Below are 20,745 nucleotides of genomic sequence, written 5' to 3'. Positions count from 1 at the left end.
TCATGATGAACAATGAGTGGCAAATTAAGAGCGCCGTACTTCCAACTCGTCCTGTTTATGAAAGTCGATTGTAATATGCTGGTTTTGTGCAGTAATGAGCAGAAGTGACTTCTGTGGCCAGAAAACACTCAAGCCGCAAAGCGCGCACACTAGATATCATCAAATAGCAATCTAGATGTCCTATGTTAGATCCCATGCCAACTCTCGTGCACACACAGTAGATATCATCAAATAGCACCCTAGATGTACTACATTAGATCCCATGCCATTAGCTGCGTGAGCCCAGAGCGACGCGTAGTCCATAGACTACATTGATTAAATAGAAACCGCCATGACTGAATGGAAGTTAAGCAGGCCAAATCAACCCATACCAGTGACTATAGATAATGCTGCAAATACTGTTAATTCAGTACATGTTACAGATGGACTCGGACCACAAATAGGATGTTTAAATATAGCTGCTAAGAGAGCTGCAGCAATCAACAATGTGACCCACTTTACAAACAGTAAAAATTGTTCTCAGCACTTATATACAAATTTTTTCTTCAGATCAGTAAGAAGTAAGCACATAAATATTATGCACTAAAATGCTTGTTTATATGATGGCACTGTTATTTTTGCTTGTTAGCAAAAAACAAAAGCAAAATAATAATAATAATAATAATAACAGTTGTATTTTCTGTTTCAGAATATTAAATGTATTGAATTGTATCGAAAATCGCTCCGAACCGTGACTTAATGGTAACGTTGCATCCGTTATACGCACACACACACATATGTATATATATATATATATCTACTGTATATATATATATATATATATAATATATATATATATATATATGTTTTCTTTTTTTTTTTGCAAACAGAGTGGTATCGGTATTGGCCGATACTGCACAGCCAGGTATCTGTATCGGTATCGGGCCCAAAAAATGGTATCCGTGCAACACTAGTTAAAAGGATTTTTTTTTTTTTTTCAGAACATAGTTGCAAATTGGAACATGAATATATTGTTAAAATAATTAGCAATTAAAAAAAACACAAATATTTTAAATACAATTAAAATAAATATAACTTGTAGACTATACCCGCAGCCACAGCTCAAGTTACTCAAGATTAGAGCAAGAACAAAATAATTTCTGTAAAAAAGTAAAAACACTTCTGAAAAAATTTTTTTTTTAAATTCTTCTGCATGACTTTTTTTTGAGGGTGGAAAAGCTCAAGTGAAGTTTCGCCATTTTCAGCCACTGTGTCAGCTCCACTCTACATGATGTCATGCCTATGTGTTAAAAAAACATAAAGAATTCATAAGTTAATAAGTTAGTTAAAAATGTATAAGTTAATTTAAAGTGTAAATATTGTTGTGGATAGGTTTCATCAAAAAAAAAAAAAAAAAACTGGGAGTGAGACCTCTCCTTGATCCAGCGAACGTGGATTTGTGCTTAGGGCAAAAGCATCTTTCTCAATTAGCGATCTTTGATGCTATCCCCTTTTCCCCTTCATTCAAGCGAATCAAGCTTGTTTTCTCACTCTGCGGCTGTAACACTCGACGAAGTTGCTCTCCCAGCTCAACCTAGGCTAACATTCGTCTTTGTAAGCTTTTAGTTAGTTTGTATATTGAATTTGAAAGGAAAATGTGTGTTTTGTTTTTGGCGAACTTTTCATGACGCTAATCTGTTGAAGCTACTCACACATGGAAAAATACAATTGTACGTTTTAAATGTATTCATTTTGTATATTCCACTTACCACGATTTGAGAGCTCAATACATTGAAGAAAAGTACGCCTTATGTTTGGAGTATTTGTTTTTGGGTTCACTGGCTGTCTAGCCGATAGCGTCACTTTGACACACAGCAACAAACGGGAGGGGGTGAGCGCTGCTGCGCCAAGCCACTTCTGGCTGCATTTTTGACACATGAAAAACAGCGAATACCGCACTACGGTCTGACGGAAAATTTTAGTGGTTTTGAAACCGCGACGTTTTCACACCACGGTATACCGTGAAACCGGTAACCAGCACGTGCCTAATGTCAAGTAAAGCGTTAAGTAAAACACACTCAACGCGCCGCGCGGTCTTCGAGACGCAATGAGGAACGGAGTGAGAGTAGCTAAACACCATGCTTGTCATTACCCGGCCCCTCGGGTAATGCCAATGCTCAACTCACAGCTCTAGCTCAACTCATGCCGCGAGATAAAAAAAACAACAACAACATACCTGACTTCTGCCGACAGCTGTTACAAAGTACGTGCACATAATTGTACGGTAGCTATCATATTTATATAGGACTAGATGCAAAATAGACTCGGTGGCGATAGCAGCACACGTACAGAAAGCTAGATGTGGGCGTTAGTAAACGGCCGCCATCTTAAAGCAGTAGACTTCCCTGCAAGGCTGTTGTAGCGAACCTTCCAAGCGAACCTAATTAACTTTTTATCTAAAATACTCCTAAATCGGTAAAATAATCACTTGAATCTATCTTTAAAATAGTTTTAAAACTTTCACATACATGTCGAAAGTAGACAAAAGGGAAATTATGGAATAACAGGAGCAATTTTAACAACTTTAACAGTTGATTCACAACATTAAATTAATTGAATGTAGTTTAAAGCTGCTGATACAGAATGTGGATTTGAGTATATTATTTATTGATTTTAACTGTTAACTTGATACTGAAATTGTCATTTATTTAAGCCTGCGAGGCTTTTTTTGTTTTGTTTTTGTTTTTACAATTTTTGTAGCTAATGTACAAAACATTAAAAGCAGCTAATAGCGGGGGGGTGGGGGTGTCTTCAATAATCGATTTATAATCGAATCGTAGCTTCTGAATCGTAATCGAATCGTTAGGTGCCCAAAGATTCCCACCTCTAATGTTATGTACCCTTTGCTGGCAAAAACGTTTTCTGTAACTCTTCACAAGCTTTTACACACTGTTGCTGGTATTTTGGCCCATTCCTCCGTGCAGATCTCCTCTAGAGCAGTGATGTTTTGGGGCTGTCGTCGGGCAACACGGACTTTCAACTCCCTCCACAGATTTTCTATGGGGTTGAGATCTGGAGAATGGAGGGATGGCAGCGAATGAACGAATGTTCATTCGCTGCCACCCTCCCAGTTCAAATGGATTGGATGTCTACAAGTGATAAACTCATTCGAATTCACAGCAGAAGCTTGGTTTTCCCGTTCATTAGTTGTTTGTAGAATATTCTAGAGTGATTTCCTGACCAATGTTTCGATGATCGTTGTATCGCCATATCGTCAGATCATCGTTATCGATCGCTTTGTATCGAAAATCGTATCGTGAGGTTCCCACTCCTCATTCAAAATGTACATATTTTTCTTTTATTGAAACCAATTTTTTGACAAATTAGGGTTGCATCCCTAATGTTGTGGGCGTTGTATCTCCAGCCACTGAAGGTGGCAAGAATAAAAAAAAAAAAAATAGACCTTGATTACTTTTTGAAAGACACTGTAGAAATCAATGGAGGCAGAAGGGTGAACCCGGCCATGAAACTCCCCTGACCGACACGGGTGGACCTCGGTGTGAATGCCAGCCGTCATCGGAGTGCCTTTGTTTGATGCTTCCAACTTCCAACACGTCACGTCAGAACCCCGCAGGCGAGTTGGCCTGACCTTCCATCGATTTGACTCTGTGACATTCTCCGGTGAATCGATGCCACCAAAGGATTGATGCTAAGATAGAAATTTTATGAAATTTTAAAAGTTGCCTGCCCTTTTTGTGGAAAGTCGATAGAAAAGCCTCCGCCAACGAGCCGAACTTTAAATCTCCATCAACCCTCTAACCTGAGTTACTATATATATTGTCTATTGGAGCAAAGTCTTGATAGGGTATGGATCCACTTGTGCTGTTGGAGAGAGTTTGGCATTACTAACCATTTGAAAAAAGTTGAGTTGTTTTTTCGCTTTTCCACCCTTTTGCATTCCCTTTTCTCATTAAAGGAAATGTGGTACCTCTGGGTGACCTGTCAATTATCATTGCACTGTATGTGCCACTGCCACAATCTTTTTATGTTCCTTTGGCAGGTTGAAACCAGGGCTGCAGCTATCGAATATTTTAGTAATCGAGTATTCGACTGAAAATTCTATCGATTAATCGAGTAATCCAATGAAATATTTTTTTTTAGGTAAAGAGCAATTATAAATATGGCGGAAAACACTCAGGTGAGTTGAAGTTCCGCTCTGACACCCCCAATTTGGTCAAATTTCAAAATTGTCCGATATGCATGTGTGATACATCATTGGAAAGCTTAAAATCTCAATTTTTGGGGGGAGGAAATATTTTGAACAGGAGGGCATTTTTAATTTTTTTTTTTTTTTTTTTTAAACAGCAAAACCCTAATTTGAGGCGCGAGCACGCGAGAGCTGAATTAAAGACGCCAAGATTTTAACAAAATATTATCACGTACCTACCTTGTTTTGATCCAAAAGCTCCATGTAGCATGTATCAGTGAATGTCAAGACTAGAGCTGAAACGAATACTCGAGCAACTCGAGTTTAAAAAAATGATCCGAGTAATTTTATTCACCTTGAGCAATCGTTGAATTTTGCCAGCTCTAAGCATCACGTTTTGCCCGGACTACTTTTAATGCGGGACAACGCGCTGACGTGACATGCGTAGTGGAAGAAGCAATAAAAAAAATACCTTACTGCAGCCGACAGCCGTTACAAACTGTCCCGACGTTGCTAAAAACTACGCCCGCATGTTGCTACGTGGTAGCAGGTAGCGTCTGTATGCGTGTCATAGATATCACATGTACGTAGAACTAGATCAGAAATGACCGACTCGGCGGCGTTAATAAAACAGCCGCCATCTTAAAGCAGTACACTTCTCAGCGCTCATAAATAAGATTAACGTTACTGTCACTCGCTAACGTAACGTTATCCCTGTGGAGGGCTAGGTTTCTATTCACTATGACTACTGTCGATGCGTGGCTAACTCTTACATACAGGCTTTATTTAATATGTGAAAACAGTGCTGTAGAGTGATTAGGGTGTAAAATAAAAATTTAGTAATGCTAACTGTCAATTTTAGCTCAGTAGTCATTGCTGGATAAAACACCAAGTAGCACTGGTGCCTAATGTGCTCCAATACATTCATTCATTCATTTTCCATGCCGCTTTTCCTCACGAGGGTCGCGGAGGTGCTGGAGCCTATCCCAGCAAACTACGGGCAGTAGGCAGGGGACACCCTGAACTGGTTGCCAGCCAATCGCAGGGCACAAGGAGACATACAACCATTCACGCACACACTCATACCTACGGACAATTTAGAGTGTTCAATCAGCCTACCATGCATGTTTTTGGGATGTGGGAGGAAACCGGAGTTCCCGGAGGAAACCCACGCAGGCACGGGGAGAACATGCAAACTCCACACAGGAAGGCCGAAGCCCGGGATTGAACCCTTGATCTCAGAACTGTGAGGCAGACGTGCTAACTACTCAGCCACCGTGCCGCTCCAATACAGCACAACATTTATTTTGAACACTGCAAAAACTCAAATCCTCTAAAGACATACAGTTTAGCCTAACTTAAAACTTAACTAGAACTTATAGCTTGACACAAGTGGAAATTCAATTGAAACACGTGGGAAAAACACCTAATTTTTAAGTGATGTGTGTTATCAAGCGTAATGACATTTTTAGGTAAGAAATATATATATTTTTTTTTATAAGATCTGTAAGTTTTTTGAGTGAAAGCAGTGAATTAGTCTTTTTTTTTTTTTTTTTTTTTAAAGTCACATTTGAGACACAATTGTTGGCTGTTTTCAACAATGTAAGTCGAAAATAAAGTTATTGATTGACTGAAAATGGTTCAATATTAGATGAAATGTCTTGTTTTCTCATCTATATTTATAATTGCTCTTTACCTAAAAAAAAAAAAAAAAAAAAAAACTTTTATCCGATTACTCGATAGAATTTTCAGTCGATTACTCGATTACTAAAATATTCGATAGCTGCAGCCCTAGTCAAGACACAGCTGTGAATGGCCACAGCCAGATTTTTGGGGAATTTTATGGGTTAAACATGGTGATATAACAAGGGTCGCGATGCAGAAATCGCAGACAACAAGGAGTGGTTGAGATTTTCTTTTTCATATGGTTACCCTCTTAAACGTTATTTTTCAGTTTTTCTTTGTTTGAATCGAGTTTTTATCATCTAACATATCGGGGAAAATGCTACAGTAACAAAAAAAATACAATTAAGCGATAGTTATGAGGTAGATATCCGTGACTTTTTTACAGACGCCAAATTTTTCATTGTGACATAATTTGTTTAAAAGTTTAAAATATGCGAGTGAATAATTTTTTAAAGTCGTTTTCTTTTTTTAAACTAAATGTTAGACATCAATTAATGATTCAAAGCTAAAAATGACATTTTGAATAATAAATATAATGACTTACCTTCATTTTATGGCTATGTTGAAACATACAAAAAGTGGTTGTGTGACGTCTGTAAACGGGGGTTTTCAGGGTAAAACAGACAAATAAAAAATAGTTCGGGGGCTTAATGCGCCATGAATCTGCTATGGCAGCATATAGACATATTGTTCTATCAAACACAACAGTTGTTTTGGCTTAAAAAACAACTGTTTCTTTTAAAGAGGAGTGCAAGAGCAGAAACTGCTTTTTCAGTCTTGTCTGTGTTTTCCGCCATATACATGAGGAAAAAAAGACATTTAATCCAATATTGAACCATTTTCAGTCAATCAATGTCTTTATTTTCGATGTACATTGTTGAAAACAGCCAACAATTGCATCTCAGATGTGACTAGAAAAAAAAATTCACTGCTTTCACTCAAAAAACTTCTAGATCTTATAAAAAAAAAACAACAACAACGTATTTCTTACCTAAAAATGTAATTACGCTTGATAACACACATCACTTGAAAGCTATGTGTTTTTCCCCACGTGTTTCAATATAATTTCCATTTGTGTCAAGCTATTTTTAAGTTCTAGTTAAGTTTTAAGTTAGTCTAAACTGTAAGTACTCATAGGATTTTGAGTTTTTGCAGTGTTCAAAATAAATGTATGATACCTGCTGTATTGGAGCACATGAGGGACCAGTGCTACTTGGTGTTTTATTCAGCAATGACTACTGAGCCAAAACTGACCGTTAGCTTTATCACGTTTTAATTTTACACCCTCATCACACTACAGCGCTGTGTTTTTACAGATTATATAAAACCTGTATGTACAACACGTTAGCCACGTATCGACAGTGGTCATAATTAATAGAAACCTAGCCCTCCGAAGAGCTAACGCTACGTGACCAAGTGACAGTAACGTTGTATTTATTAGCGAAGTGTACTGCTTAAAGATGGCGGCTGTTTACTAACATTGCCCAGACGTGGCCGAGTCTGTCATTTCGCATGTAGTCCTAAATGCATGCGACATCTATGAGACACATCGGACACTACCTGCTACCAAACTAGCATCATTCGGGCGTAATTTTTAGCAAGGTTGGCGTAGTTTGTAGTGGCTGTCGGCCGATGTAAGTTTTTTTTTTTTTTTTTTTTTTTCTGCATTTTCCACTATAATTTGGAAATAAATTCTTTAAAAATGATCAATGTGATTTTCGTTTTTTTTTTCCAGATTCTGTCTCTCATGTACGAGGTTTACCCATGTTGATAATTACAGGCCTCTCTAATATTTTCAAGAAGGAGAACTTGCACAATTGGTGGTTGACTAAATACTTATTTGCCCCACTGTAGCTTCAAATTTGTTGCATGCGCATTTTGCAGGACAAGATGAAAGTCACTTTGAATCAAATTAACACTTTTTAATGGGCTCTAATTGGCAGACAATAAAAATGACTGCAGGTTTCTCACCTATTTCATATTCTGCACCTAACTAGCTTTAAAATGACTCATTATGCATTGTGTGTGTGTGTGTGTTTTTTTATTTTTATATAAATTAGGGCTGTCAAAATTATCGCGTTAACGGGCGGTAATTTTTAAAAATTAATCACGTTAAAATATTTGACGCAATTAACGCACATGCCCCGCTCAAACAGATTAAAATGTACAATACAGTGTAATGTAAATGGTAAATACTTGTATAGCGCTTTTCTACCTCTCAAGGTACTCAAAGCGCTTTACACTACATTGCCATCTACCTACTGGTGACACAGCACCAGGAGCAGTGCGGGGTTCAGTACCTTGCTCAAGGATACTTAGGCGAGTTCATCAGGGTGGAGAATCGAACCCACAACCTCTAGGTTGGGGGACAACTACTCCACCACTTAGCCACGCCATCCTCAATGTCCGCTTGTTACTTGTGTTTGGCGCCCTCTGCTGGTGCTTGGGTCCAACTTATTTTATGGGTTAGTACCATGAGTCAGCATGGGGTAATTACTGACATCAACAATGGCGTGCCACTAGTTTATTTTTTGATTGAAATTTTTAAAAATTTTAATAAAACGAAAACATTAAGAGGGGTTTTAATATAAAATTTCTATAACTTGTACTAACATTTTTTTTTTTTTAAGAACTACAAGTCTTTCTATCCATGGATCGCTTTAAGAGAATGTTAATAATGTTAATGTCTTCTTGTTGATTTGTTGTTATATTAAACAAATACAGTACTTATGTACCGTATGTTGAATGTATATATCCGTCTTGTGTCTCATTCCATTCCAACAATAATTTACAGAAAAAATATGGCATATTTCATAGATGGTTTGAATTGCGATTAATTATGATTAATTAATTTTAAGCCGTAATTAACTCGATTAAAAATTTTAATCGTTTTACAGGCCTTATAATCATACATTTTATTATAGTTTGTGTTTTATTTAAAAATAATTTATTGTCTTGCAATAGGTGATTTATTAGGATTTATTCTCACAATATTCATGGTTGAATAGGTTAAAAAAAAAAATGGCAATAATAGCAGTAATTTATGAGACAATTTATCGCCTACTAAAATTTGTTATCGCGACAGGCCTAGGTGCAGCCATACTAGAAATTGTATTGATTCACCTGGGCACTGCTTTTAATTGTGGAAATATCTGAGGCATAATGTCATGTAGTCTCTTGGTGCATAAGGTTCCTTTTTCAAGGTTGTCCGTACTTATCTTTCCTCCATTTGAGTGAACTGCAAGTCGTAACCACCTTTGACTCCAATTGGCTGTCTTTTGAGTGCCATCAGTGACTCCCTGAGAGCTTTTGTGTGCCTGATAAAGGAGCCGCTGGATTTAATGGGAGGCCGGGTGAGCAAAAATCATTGCCCCCTTCACTTTAAGGCTTTGCTGCGGAAATGGGCCAACATTTCTACAGTGATGCATAGCTTCCGACGCCCGGCTGGTAACGGTGTCAGTTGGCCGACACGAGGGCTGGTCGAGGAAGTTGCTTCATCCGACCCCGCGGCTTGTAATATACTGTAAGCTTCCTATTGGCAATAAGGCGTCGTTAAACAACCCAGCAGGGGAAAGAAAATAAAGCGAAGTAATCAATGCTCTTCCCTCAATTTCAAGTATTGCTTTTTTGGTTCATTTTATTGCTCTACTTTGGACAGCTGCGCAACTTTATTACGTTTTAAAATATGCTGTGGCGAAAGCTCTGAGGCTACGCTTCCATAAAGATTTTAGAGTTGCGCCACTGCGCTCGCGCCGAGCATCTGACGTTTAACGACTCCATTGCGACATCAACGCCCCTTGTTTAACTAACAGTGTTGCATCTGTAAACTGATGTTAAAAGTTTCTTTTTGGTTCCATTTCAGCCCAGTCTTTTAAGGAGTTCTCCAAGCTGCTCAACACGGTGGAAGAGGAGAGACGTCGCTTGGTAAGAATGCGGTTTGGATCATTTTTACTCGTTCTATACTCAGGTTTGTCGCTCGGCTTTTAAGAGCAGTCGCCGAGTTGTGATTGAAATAAATCTTTTGAAAACAACGAAGACCTGACATCGTTACTTGGGATGTTACAATCGATGCTCAGTTATACTCTCACCACTTGGAAAATAAGAAATAGAAACAAACGGTGTGGCGCTACGAAATGCCGTGTGCCGTAAGGCAGTCAGCACATTTCTATTTTTTTGTGTGGCAGGGTTCCTGCCACCCTCCTCAAAGTCAATCAGTGCCATTGAAAGCAATACAGACCCCCTCAAGATATAAGATACAGTGGGGCAAATAAGTATTTAGTCAACCACCAATTGTGCAAGTTCTCCTACTTGAATGTTACTCCTACAGAATGTGGAAAGAAAAACAGAAAATCACATTGTTGACACAATCACATTGATTTTTAAAGAATTTGTTTCCAAATTAGAGTGGAAAATAAGTATTTGGTCACCTACAAAGAAGCAAGATTTTTTGGCTGTCAAAGAGGTCTAACTTCTTCTAACGAGGCTCCACTCTTTACCTGTATTAATGGCACCTGTTTTAACTCATTATCGTTATAAAAGACACCTGTCCACAACCTCAGTCAGTCACACTCCAAACTCAACTATGGCCAGGACCAAAGAGCTGTCGAAGGACACCAGAGACAAAATTGTAGATCTGTACCAGGCTGGGAAGACTGAATCTGCAATAGGTAAAACGCTTGGTGTAAAGAAATCAACTGTGGGAGCAATTATTAGAAAATGGAAGAAATACAAGACCACTGATAATCTCCCTCGATTTGGGGCTCCATGCAAGATCTCACCCTGTGGCGTCAAAATGATAACAAGAACGGTGAGCAAAAATCCCACAACCACACGGAGGTTACCTAGTGAATAACCTACGGAGAGCTGGGACCACAGTAACAAAGGCTACGATCATTAACACAGTGCGCCGCCAGGGACTCAAATCCTGCACTGCCAGACGTGTCCCCCTCCTGAAGAAAGTACACGTCCAGGCCCGTCTGCGGTTCGCCAGAGAGCATTTTGATGATCCAGAAGAGGACTGGGAGAATGTGTTATGGTCAGATGAAACCAAAATAGAACATTTGGTAGAAACACAGGTTCTCGTGTTTGGAGGAGAAAGAATACTGAATTGCATCCGAAGAACACCATACCCACTGTGAAGGATGGAGGTGGAAACATCATGCTTTGGGGCTGTTTTTCTGCAAAGGGACCAGGACGACTGATCAGTGTAAAGCAGGGGTGTCCAAACGTTTTGCAAAGGGGGCCAGATTTTGTCTGGTAAAAATGTTGGGGGCCGACTTTGGCTAACGTCTTTTACAAAGAAGAATATATTTAAGCAAATTTTAGCAACCCATTCTGTGTGTCACATTTGCTTTATTATTATTTTTTTAATTATTAATTTCAACAATCTCGCAAGTAGCTTTTGTGACGCTCTTTCGACTCTCGAGCACTTGCAAAGTACTACTGCTGTGAAATTTAACTAGCTTCAAATCGCTTCAATTTCTCGCTGCGTGTCTTCCCTGTAATCTTGTCGTACATGTCAGCGTGTCTTGTTTGATAATATCGCCTCACATTGAACTTTTTGAAAACAGCGACTTTCTCTTTGCAAATGAGGCAGACACAGTTGTTGGGTATTTTAGTAAAGAAATAATCCAATTTCCACTTATCCTTGAAGCGTTGGCCATCGCAGTCAACTTTTTTTTGTTGATTGTCGCCATTTTAGAAAATTGGAAGTAAAGAGTCACACGGGGTAATGTTGCTTAGAGTGCTGCTGCCTTTTAGTGGATAAATGAGGAGCAGCATTTATTGTGTAAACTACTTCATATGCTGGTAGCAGTACTGCTGATTAATTTATAAAGTGTGTGCGGGCCAGACATTTATTGAGTTTATGAGAGAGGCTGTGGGCCGGATGAAATTTGACCACGGGCCGCATTTGGCCCCCGGGCCGGACTTTGGACATTTGTGGTGTAAAGGAAAGAATGAATGGGGCCATGTATCGATAGATTTTGAGTGAAAATCTCCTTCCATCAGCAAGGCCATTGAAGATGAGACGTGGCTGGGTCTTTCAGCATGACAATGATCCCAAACACACAGCCAGGGCAACAAAGGAGTGGCTTCGTAAGAAGCATTTGAAGGTCCTGGAGTGGCCCAGCTGGTCTCCAGATCTCAACCCCAGAGAAAATCTGTGGAGGGAGTTGAAAGTCCGTGTTGCCCAACGACAGCCCCAAAACATCACTGCTTTAGAGGAGATCTGCATGGAGGAATGGGCCAAAATACCAGCAACAGTGTGTGAAAAGCTTGTGAAGAGTTACAGAAAATGTTTGGCCTCCTTTATTGCCAACAAAGGGTACATAACAAAGTATTGAGATGAACTTTTGGTATTGACCAAATACTTATTTTCCACCATGATTTGCAAATAAATTCTTTAAAAATCAAACAATGTGATTTTCTGTTTTTTTTTTCCCCCACATTCTGTCTGTCATGGTTGAGGTTTACCCGTGTTGACAATTACAGGCCTCTCTAATATTTTCAAGTGGGACAACTTGCACAATTAGTTGTTGACTAAATACTTATTTGCCCCACTGTATGTCATATTGAAAGGCGATTTAAAATAAAAATACAATAGACAACAACATGCTGCATAAGTGGACAGTATGATAATGTTACATGATGCATGAACAACGAAATGCGATCATGGCCGGTATGTTAACCTAACATAGCTATTAAGAGTTATTCAGATAACTATAGCATAAAGACCATGCTAACAAGTTTACCAAACCATCAGTGTCACTCCAAAACATCAAAATAACATGTGAAATGATATAATATTGTGTTAATAATTTCACACATAAGTCACTCCTGAGTATAAGTCGCACCCCCAGCCAAAGTATGAAAAAAAACTGCGAACTATAGTCCGAAAAATACGGTATATCCTGTACCATTGACGACAATAGACGTCCGATCAGTTTTGACTGGGAGGGGTGGCAGCTTATGAACGCTGGCAGCCTCTGAGTCCAAATGCATTCAACGTCTATCACCGTCAATGGCAGCAAATGAGCTCACTAGATGCATTTTACCTCCGACTCCGAGCCTTTCCAATCTTTACATTTTGCTTAGTTTATTATTTTGATTGTTTAAGCGAAGTGTCGTACAGCGACCGAGAGGCTGAGTGTGAACTTCAAAAACATTTTCGAACAGTTAATAATCCTTCGGTACATCAGCTGTGTGTTTACCAGCCACCAACTGGGAAAACAATAACAGGCGCCCTTGATCAAGATGAAGCATCGCTATTCAAGCGTTTCTCTTCAAGAATAAAATTACAATTCTATGTGGAAATTACATTGAACAACACAGTCTTCCATTTATGTTGACAGCTAATTCAGTTGGAGCACTGATTTTGTTTATCGTGATGAATTACCAGTGATCGTAATGCAGTGAGGAAAATAAGTATTTGAACACCCTGCGATTTTGCAAGTTTTGAAATGATGGGCGGGTTTGAAATTTTCATAGCACGTGCTTGTCCACTGTGAGAGACAATCAAAAACAAATCCAGAAATCACAGTGATTTTTTAACAATTTATTTGTATTATACTGCTGCAAGTAAGTATTTGAACACCTGTCTATTAGCTGGAATTAAGAGCCTCAAAGACCTGTTAGTCGCCTTTAAAAAGTCCAACGAATAAGTGAAGCGGAGGTAGACTTTTTGAATCTGACTTTTTGACCTGTTTGAGACTTTTAGCTGCATATAAGCACCTGTCAACCCCATACAATCAGGAAGACTCCAATAGCTAATATGGTCAAGACCAGTGTTGTTAATCTTACTGAAAAAAAGTAATTAATTATAGTTACAAATTACTTCTCCCAAAAAGTAATTGCGTTAGTAACTCAATTACCTGAATGTAAGAGTAATTAGTTACTTGGCAAAGTAATTGGTGATAATTACTTTTTTTTTTTTTTTTTTTTTTTTTTTTTTTTTTGAGGGAAAAAAAAAAAAAAAAAATATTGGCCACACTGTGAAGTTTTTTGTGGAGGTTTTTGGTACAATTGGCCCGAGCCCAATTCTTTACCCTAATTTACCCTTTACCCTGAATCAACTGTTAAAAGTTGTTAAAATTGCTCCCATTATTGCATTAGTTCCCTTCTCTCTACTTTCGACATATGAAAGTTTTAAAACTGTTTCATCATTTAAAGATAGATTCAAGTCAAGATTTTGCCGATTTAGAAGTATTTTAGATAAAAAGTTACTTAGGTTCGCTAGGAAGGTTCTCTACAACAGAGCCGTCCTAAAAAGCCTACTGCTTTAAGATGGCGGCTGTCTACTAACGCATTTAGTGCCATGTCTGTCATTTTGCATCTAGTTATATCTATATACAGTACATGTGATATCTACCATGTCTAACATATCTACCATAACATGCGGGCGTAGTTTGTCGGCTATCGGCTACAACATGTATTATTGGAGCTACCTAGCATCGTGTTTGCTCGGCGTCACAACTTTCTTGCCTCCTCCCCGCTCCTGCTCTGCTCTGTCGTCTCGGTGAGTCCGTCTCCCTCAGACTTTTCGACCAATATAGTAACGCATAGTAACGCATGCCTTTCCGTCCTCAGTAACGGTAACGGCGTTGCCAAGATGAGAAAAGTAATTAATTAGATTACCCACTACTGAAAAAAATAACGCCGTTAGTAACGCTGTTATATTGTAACGCCGTTATTAACAACACTGGTCAAGACCAAAGAGCTGTCCAAAGACACCAGAGGCAGAATTGTAGATCTCTCCAAGTCTGGAAAGGGTTACGGGCAGTGTTGTTAATAACGGCGTTACAATATAACGGCGTTACTAACGGCGTTATTTTTTTCAGTAATGAGTAATCTAATTAATTACTTTTCTCATCTTGGCAACGCCGTTACCGTTACTGAGGCGGGAAAGGCGTGCGTTACTATGCGTTACTAAGTTGGTTGAATAAAAAAAAGTCTGAGAGAAACGGACTCACGGGGACGAGAGCAGAGCAGGAGTGGGGAAGACGCCGTTGCAACCGTGATGCTAGGTGGCTCCAATAATACCTGACTGCAGCCATAGCCGACAAACTACACCCACATGACACGGTAGATATCATATTATAGAACTAGATGCAAATGACAGACACTGCTGCATTGCCAACATGTTTTAAGGACTACATGCGTTTGTAAACAGCCGCCATCTTAAAGCAGTAGACCTCTCAGGAAGGCCCTGATGTAGAGATCCTTCCTAGCGAACCTAAGTAATTTTTTTTTTAATCTAAAATGCTCCTAAATCGGCAAAATCTTAACTTAAATCTATCTTTAAATGATGAAACAGTTTTAAAACTTACACATGTTTAAAGTAGACAGAAGGGAACTAATGCAATAACGGGAGAAATTTTAACAACTTTAACGATTGATTTACAACTTTAAATGACTTCCACACATAGCAAAGGTTACTAGCTAGTTATCGCAATACCCTTTTGTCTAGTTAAGTTGAGGGTAAAGAATTGGGCTAGGGCCAATTGTCCCCCAAACCCTTTAAGCTTCACATTGTGTGACCTGTTTTTTTTGTTGTTTTTTTTTTTTGAGAAAAAAAAAAAAATATCACTAGTTACTTTGCCAAGTAAATAATTACTCATACATTCAGGTAACTGAGTTATTAACGCAATTACTTTTTGGGAGAAGTAATTTGTAACTGTAATTAATTACTTTTTTAAAGTAAAATTAACAACACTGGTTACGGGGCAATTACTAAGCAGCTTGTTTCTATAAGAGCCACCATTGGAACAATTACTGTATTTTTCGGACTATAAGTCGCACCTGAGTATAAGTCACATTTTGGGGGGAAATTTACTTGATAAAATCCAACACATCAAACAAATATGTCATCTTGATAGGCAATTCAAAATAAAAATACAATATAGAACAACATGCTGAATAAGTGTACAGTATGATAATGTAATGTGAACATGATGCATGAACAACGAAATGCAAACGTGGCTGGTATGTTAAGGTAACAGAGCTATTAAGAGTTATTCAGATAACTATAGCATAAAGTACATGCTAACAATTTTAGCAAACCACCAGTCTCACTCTGAAACACCAAAATAACATGTGAAATGATTTAATAATGTGTTAATAATTTCACACATAAGTCACTCCAGAGTATAAGTCGCACCCCCAGCCGAACTATGAAAAAAAAAACTGCGACTTATAGTCCGAAAAATACGGTATTGGAAAATGTAAGAAGCCAAACATGAATGTCATTCTCCCACGGACTGGGGCTCCATGCAAGATTTACCTCGTAGCGTCTCAAATATCCTAAGAATGATGAGGAATCAGCCAAGAACTACTCAGGATGAGCTGGTTAATGACCTGAAATGAGTTGGGACCACAATTTCCAAAGTTACTGTTGGTAATACACAACTACGTCATGGTTAAAAATCATTCATAGAACGGAAGGTTCCCCTGCTAAAAGCAGAACATGTTGTTGCCCGTCAAAGTATTCCAATGACCATTTGGATGATTTAGAGGAGTCATGGGGGAAAGTCATGTGGTCATATAAGATTAAAATTGAACTTTTTGGTCTTACTTCCACTCATAGTGTTTGGAGGATGAAGAATGATGTGTACCATCTAAGCTTGAACAATATATCGTTTAAACATCGCCATCGCGATGTGCGCATGCGCAATAGTCCCATCGCAAGGACGTGCGATAGATTTTTTACATTTTTTTTTTCCAATCCACAAAATTTTGTTCTTCATTCGCTCGCACAGCCTCCCTCACTCCCTCTCCCAGCTTTCAGTCACTGCGGCACTTGCTTATTAAAGTTATCGATGGCTTTGATCTGGCCAAAGAAGCCGACTTCACACGGCAGCAATCTATCAATCATCGTTTAACTTGTTAAAAAGTTTCTGCAAGGAAGTGCGGGCTGGAATGAATGTGTGTGTCTGTGGGGGGGAGTTCGAGACATAAAATAAACGCCAGGAGTGATTATGAGGAGTTTGTAATTTGTACATGTCACTCCAAGAGTCACAGCCATGTTAGGTAAACAGAAGCATTTAATAAAGCCAAGCATTTTTCTACTACAGTACTTTATTCTTGTTAAAAAATGATTCGGTGGGACAGTTATGTTTAAAACTGATCATAATTATTACATTTGAAGTGCTTAAAAAGCATTTATTAAAATATATAAATATATGTATATATTTACATTTTTTTAAATCATACTTTGGGGGAAAAAGTGCGAAAAAAACATGTCTTATATGTATCTCTTTCCAGTGCTAGATCTGAATAAATACATTGAGCGCACACACGCACACACACAAAAATGAGGGGGGGGGGGGGTGTTATGCACTCTACTTCGCGGTTTTTCACTTATCGCGGCGGGTTCTGGTCCCTATTAACCGTGAAAAACAATGGAATACTGTACACTGTGGTCATGATGAGTCATCCAAAGTCTTTCCAAGCAGCTATTTAAGTAATCTAGTAAAAGTTTCTTTAAAAAAATAAATATTTTTTTAGTATCGTAATATAATATTGCAAACCCCCCAAAAAATCACAGCAATAGTTTTTTTTCCAATATTGTTCAGGCCTAGTACCATCCCAAGAACACCATCCCTACTGTGAAGCATAGGGGTGGTAGCATCATGCTTTGGAGGTGTTTCTCTGCAAATGGGACTGGACGACTGCACTGTATTAAGGAGAGGATGACCAGGGCCATGTATTGTGAGATTATGGGGAATAAACTCCTTCCCTCAGTTAGACCATTGAAAATGGGTCATGACGAATTCTTCCAACATAACAATGGCCAGAAGCAGACAGCCACAAATACCAAGGAGTGGCTTCGTAAAAAGGTTCTGGAGGGCCCTAGTCTGTCTCCAGACGCAAACCCAAGAGAATCTTTGAAGGAGGTTCAAACTCCATGTTTCTCAGTAGCAGTCCAGAAACCTGATTGATCTAGACAGGATCTGTGTGGAGCAGTGGTGCAAAATCCCTGCTGCATTTAGTGCAAACCTGGTGAAAAGATACAGGACTCGGGTGCAAAAATATGTGATCGAAACATCCCTATTTTTCATAACTGTCATTGTTAACCAGTGTTGGGCATGTTACTTTAAAAAAGTAATTAGTTATAGTTATTCACTACTTCTTCCAAAAAGTAACTGAGTTAGTAACTGAATTACTCTGTAGTAAAAGTAACTAGTTACCAGGGAAAGTAACTATTTCCGTTACTTTAAAAAGAAGTTGTTGTATGTCAAAGAATTTGAAATTCTCTAAGCAGTATTCGAGTCAGTTGAATAGAGAAGAACAGACAGGTAGTTGTGTTATAGTAACACAATATGTAATATAACATTGTATTATTGTAATAATACAATATTGTAATATTTGTAATATTTATTGCACCTCACCAGCAACAGATGTATCCTACACTTGAAGTGCAACAAAAATAAACAGTAAACAATATAATAAAATAACAATCAGCAGTAAACAATATAAAGTGAATTTAATAAATTAAATCTAACTCTCACAACCTGAGACAACTGGTCAAGTAGACCTGATTGGCTTACCATGACACATCACTCTAACCCTCAGCCAATCACAATCACTTCCATCGCATCTGTCCGGGGGTGCATTCATGTAGCCTCGTCCCCCTACTCGTCCCGTCACCCTCAAAGCGTCTGCCGTCCTCAAGATGGAAGCAGCATTCTTGCTGGCTGACAGTGGGGGATGGGAACGAGGCTAGCATTCCGGTGTAGCAAACACAGAAACGTTAGCAAGCTTTGGAAAGCATTGTCTAATTGAATGAGCAGGGACAAACAGCCTGGAGTCATAAGAAGTACGTGCTGTAATATTCTGATACAGAATTATTCCAGGCACCCTAAAGTGCACACGGCGCCATTATTGTTTTGCTCACATGATGCGGGAGTGAGTTAGAGACACGGCCTGCCGAGAGCCGTACATTTGTGTTAAAGTTATATGTGCTATTAACCCTTTAACACTGAACGTGTCGGATGCGACACGTTTACGCATACCATCTTTGAAGACTTGCAACGCTGTAATTACGTCACCCACGTGCCCCTGGTTGTTCTCATTTGAAAGTTTGGAAGTTGATGTCCACACCAGTTTTTATTTGAAGTCAATCGACCAAGTAAAACGGGAGATAATGTCATTTGAGTTTTATAGTTTTATTGCACTCATAAATATGCATTAAAACGCTGCATGGACCTTATGTCTATTTCCATATTTCCATCATTTCTTGTCCTTTTTCAAAACCGAAGGCAGCACAAAAGACTACATATAATACACCTAATGTGAACATTTTTAATAAATTGCCGAGCTAGGCGCCAACTAAGGAAAAGGAGACACGCAAAGCAAGCAACGGCCGGTTGGAATGAGCGAGCGACTTTGAAACGTGCATAATGAATCGAAAACTAAATTTAGCGCAAGCTAATGCATTTTTTCATTAACTCAAGGAATTGGATGAGCTGTATATGTCGTTGTTTTCCTCGGATTAGTCGGTGTCTCGGCTAGTAGAAGTGACAGCAGTGCTCAAACGGCGGAAGAGTGACAGCTGTGTGACGTATGTGACGCAGCTCGGTGACCTGTTCAAAAACAAACTTTATTGAGTGCGCAAAAAAATAAAAAAAACTTTATTGGGTCGCATGCCTGAAAAAATTGAATTGAACTGAAGTCATTCATTACTTGTCAATATTTTTTAAAATACGTTTTTTCAATGTATATATATTTTTTTCTTCACTATGAATCTTTTCAATTTTTATATATACTGTAGATGTGTGTTCGAGAAGCTTGATTGCATGTACATATACAGTGTACCTTTGATAAGGTGATGGGTACAATAACTAACTTCACAAAGAGATATCCTCCAAACCCTTTTTTCTGTTGGATGATATATATGATTTTTTTTCTCACAATTTTGCACTGTATATAACCTGTTTTGACCATAGTATGTGTAAAGGCCAAAAACGCCTATGACCATACCTGCTGCTTGTGTTGAATTGTCAAACATAAAACTATTCAATCTTATTTTTTTCTATTGAATGTTTATCCTAGCAAGTTAAATAAATATTATCAAGCTTCAAAACGGTTGGTCGAGCATGTTTGCTTGTCAGTGGGACATCAATATTACAAATTTGGAGAAGAGATTTTGGGATTTTTTTTGTCTTTTTGGGTCCAAAATGTGGATTAAAATTGGTCAGTGAAGAAAACAAACAGTTTGTACATGAAGTTCAAGGTATCCTGAAAAAAGACGGACCCAACTTGGCCATTGTGAACAATTTTTTCTTTGAATTATAAAGGCAACATCAAAGGCATGCAAATTCGGCCAAAATAGGCTTAGGTGTTAAAGGGTTAAAGAAATAGAGTGCCAGCACGTCCTGTGTGGTATATCTTTGCTAAGAAAAAGCACAAAACAAAACACGTGCGCTATTCCCGAACCTGAAGTCTTGGATGACAAATAAACAGACAGACAGACAAACAGAGCAGACTCTCTACGGCTGGTAGTTTCTTCAATTTATTCAGCGTAAGTAACGCACCGCTTTTGACCGTCAGTAACGGTAATGGCGTTGTAACGGTGGAAAAATTAATTGGTTAGATTACCCCATTACTGAAAAAAATAACGCTGTTATGTAACAGCGTTATTCCCAACACTGTCGTTAACGGATACAATAATGATCAGGACTAATTGTCATTAGTGTCTATTCGGTCCAATGATGGCAGCCTGAAAAGCGGTGCATCATGCGGGTTTGTCCGACATTGGATGCGTGTATGCCTCAAGCAGTCCTGAAATCAGAAGGCAATCTCAATTTTACCTCATTTTAGAGCTTTAATTTTATGTACTTGCTGATATTTTTATCCATTTTGATTTTGTTTTAGTG

At 38.5% G+C, this 20,745-nt stretch overlaps 1 protein-coding gene across 7 annotated transcripts in view; it reads left to right on the top strand.

Annotated features, from left to right (window-relative positions):
- Nucleotides 1–20,745, top strand: part of LOC130911124 (rho GTPase-activating protein 42-like) — a 258,112-nt gene that overhangs the window by 57,670 nt on the left and 179,697 nt on the right. For all 7 annotated transcript variants that reach the window (XM_057828849.1, XM_057828848.1, XM_057828847.1 and 4 more), the window contains exon 3: nt 9,735–9,796. In XM_057828849.1, the coding sequence (XP_057684832.1) occupies nt 9,735–9,796 (62 nt within the window). The remainder of the gene's footprint in view (nt 1–9,734; nt 9,797–20,745) is intronic.

Source organism: Corythoichthys intestinalis, unplaced genomic scaffold, assembly GCF_030265065.1.
Source record: "Corythoichthys intestinalis isolate RoL2023-P3 unplaced genomic scaffold, ASM3026506v1 HiC_scaffold_23, whole genome shotgun sequence".
NCBI classification, from domain to species: Eukaryota; Metazoa; Chordata; class Actinopteri; order Syngnathiformes; family Syngnathidae; genus Corythoichthys; species Corythoichthys intestinalis.
This window is presented reverse-complemented; position numbering and strand designations above follow the sequence as displayed.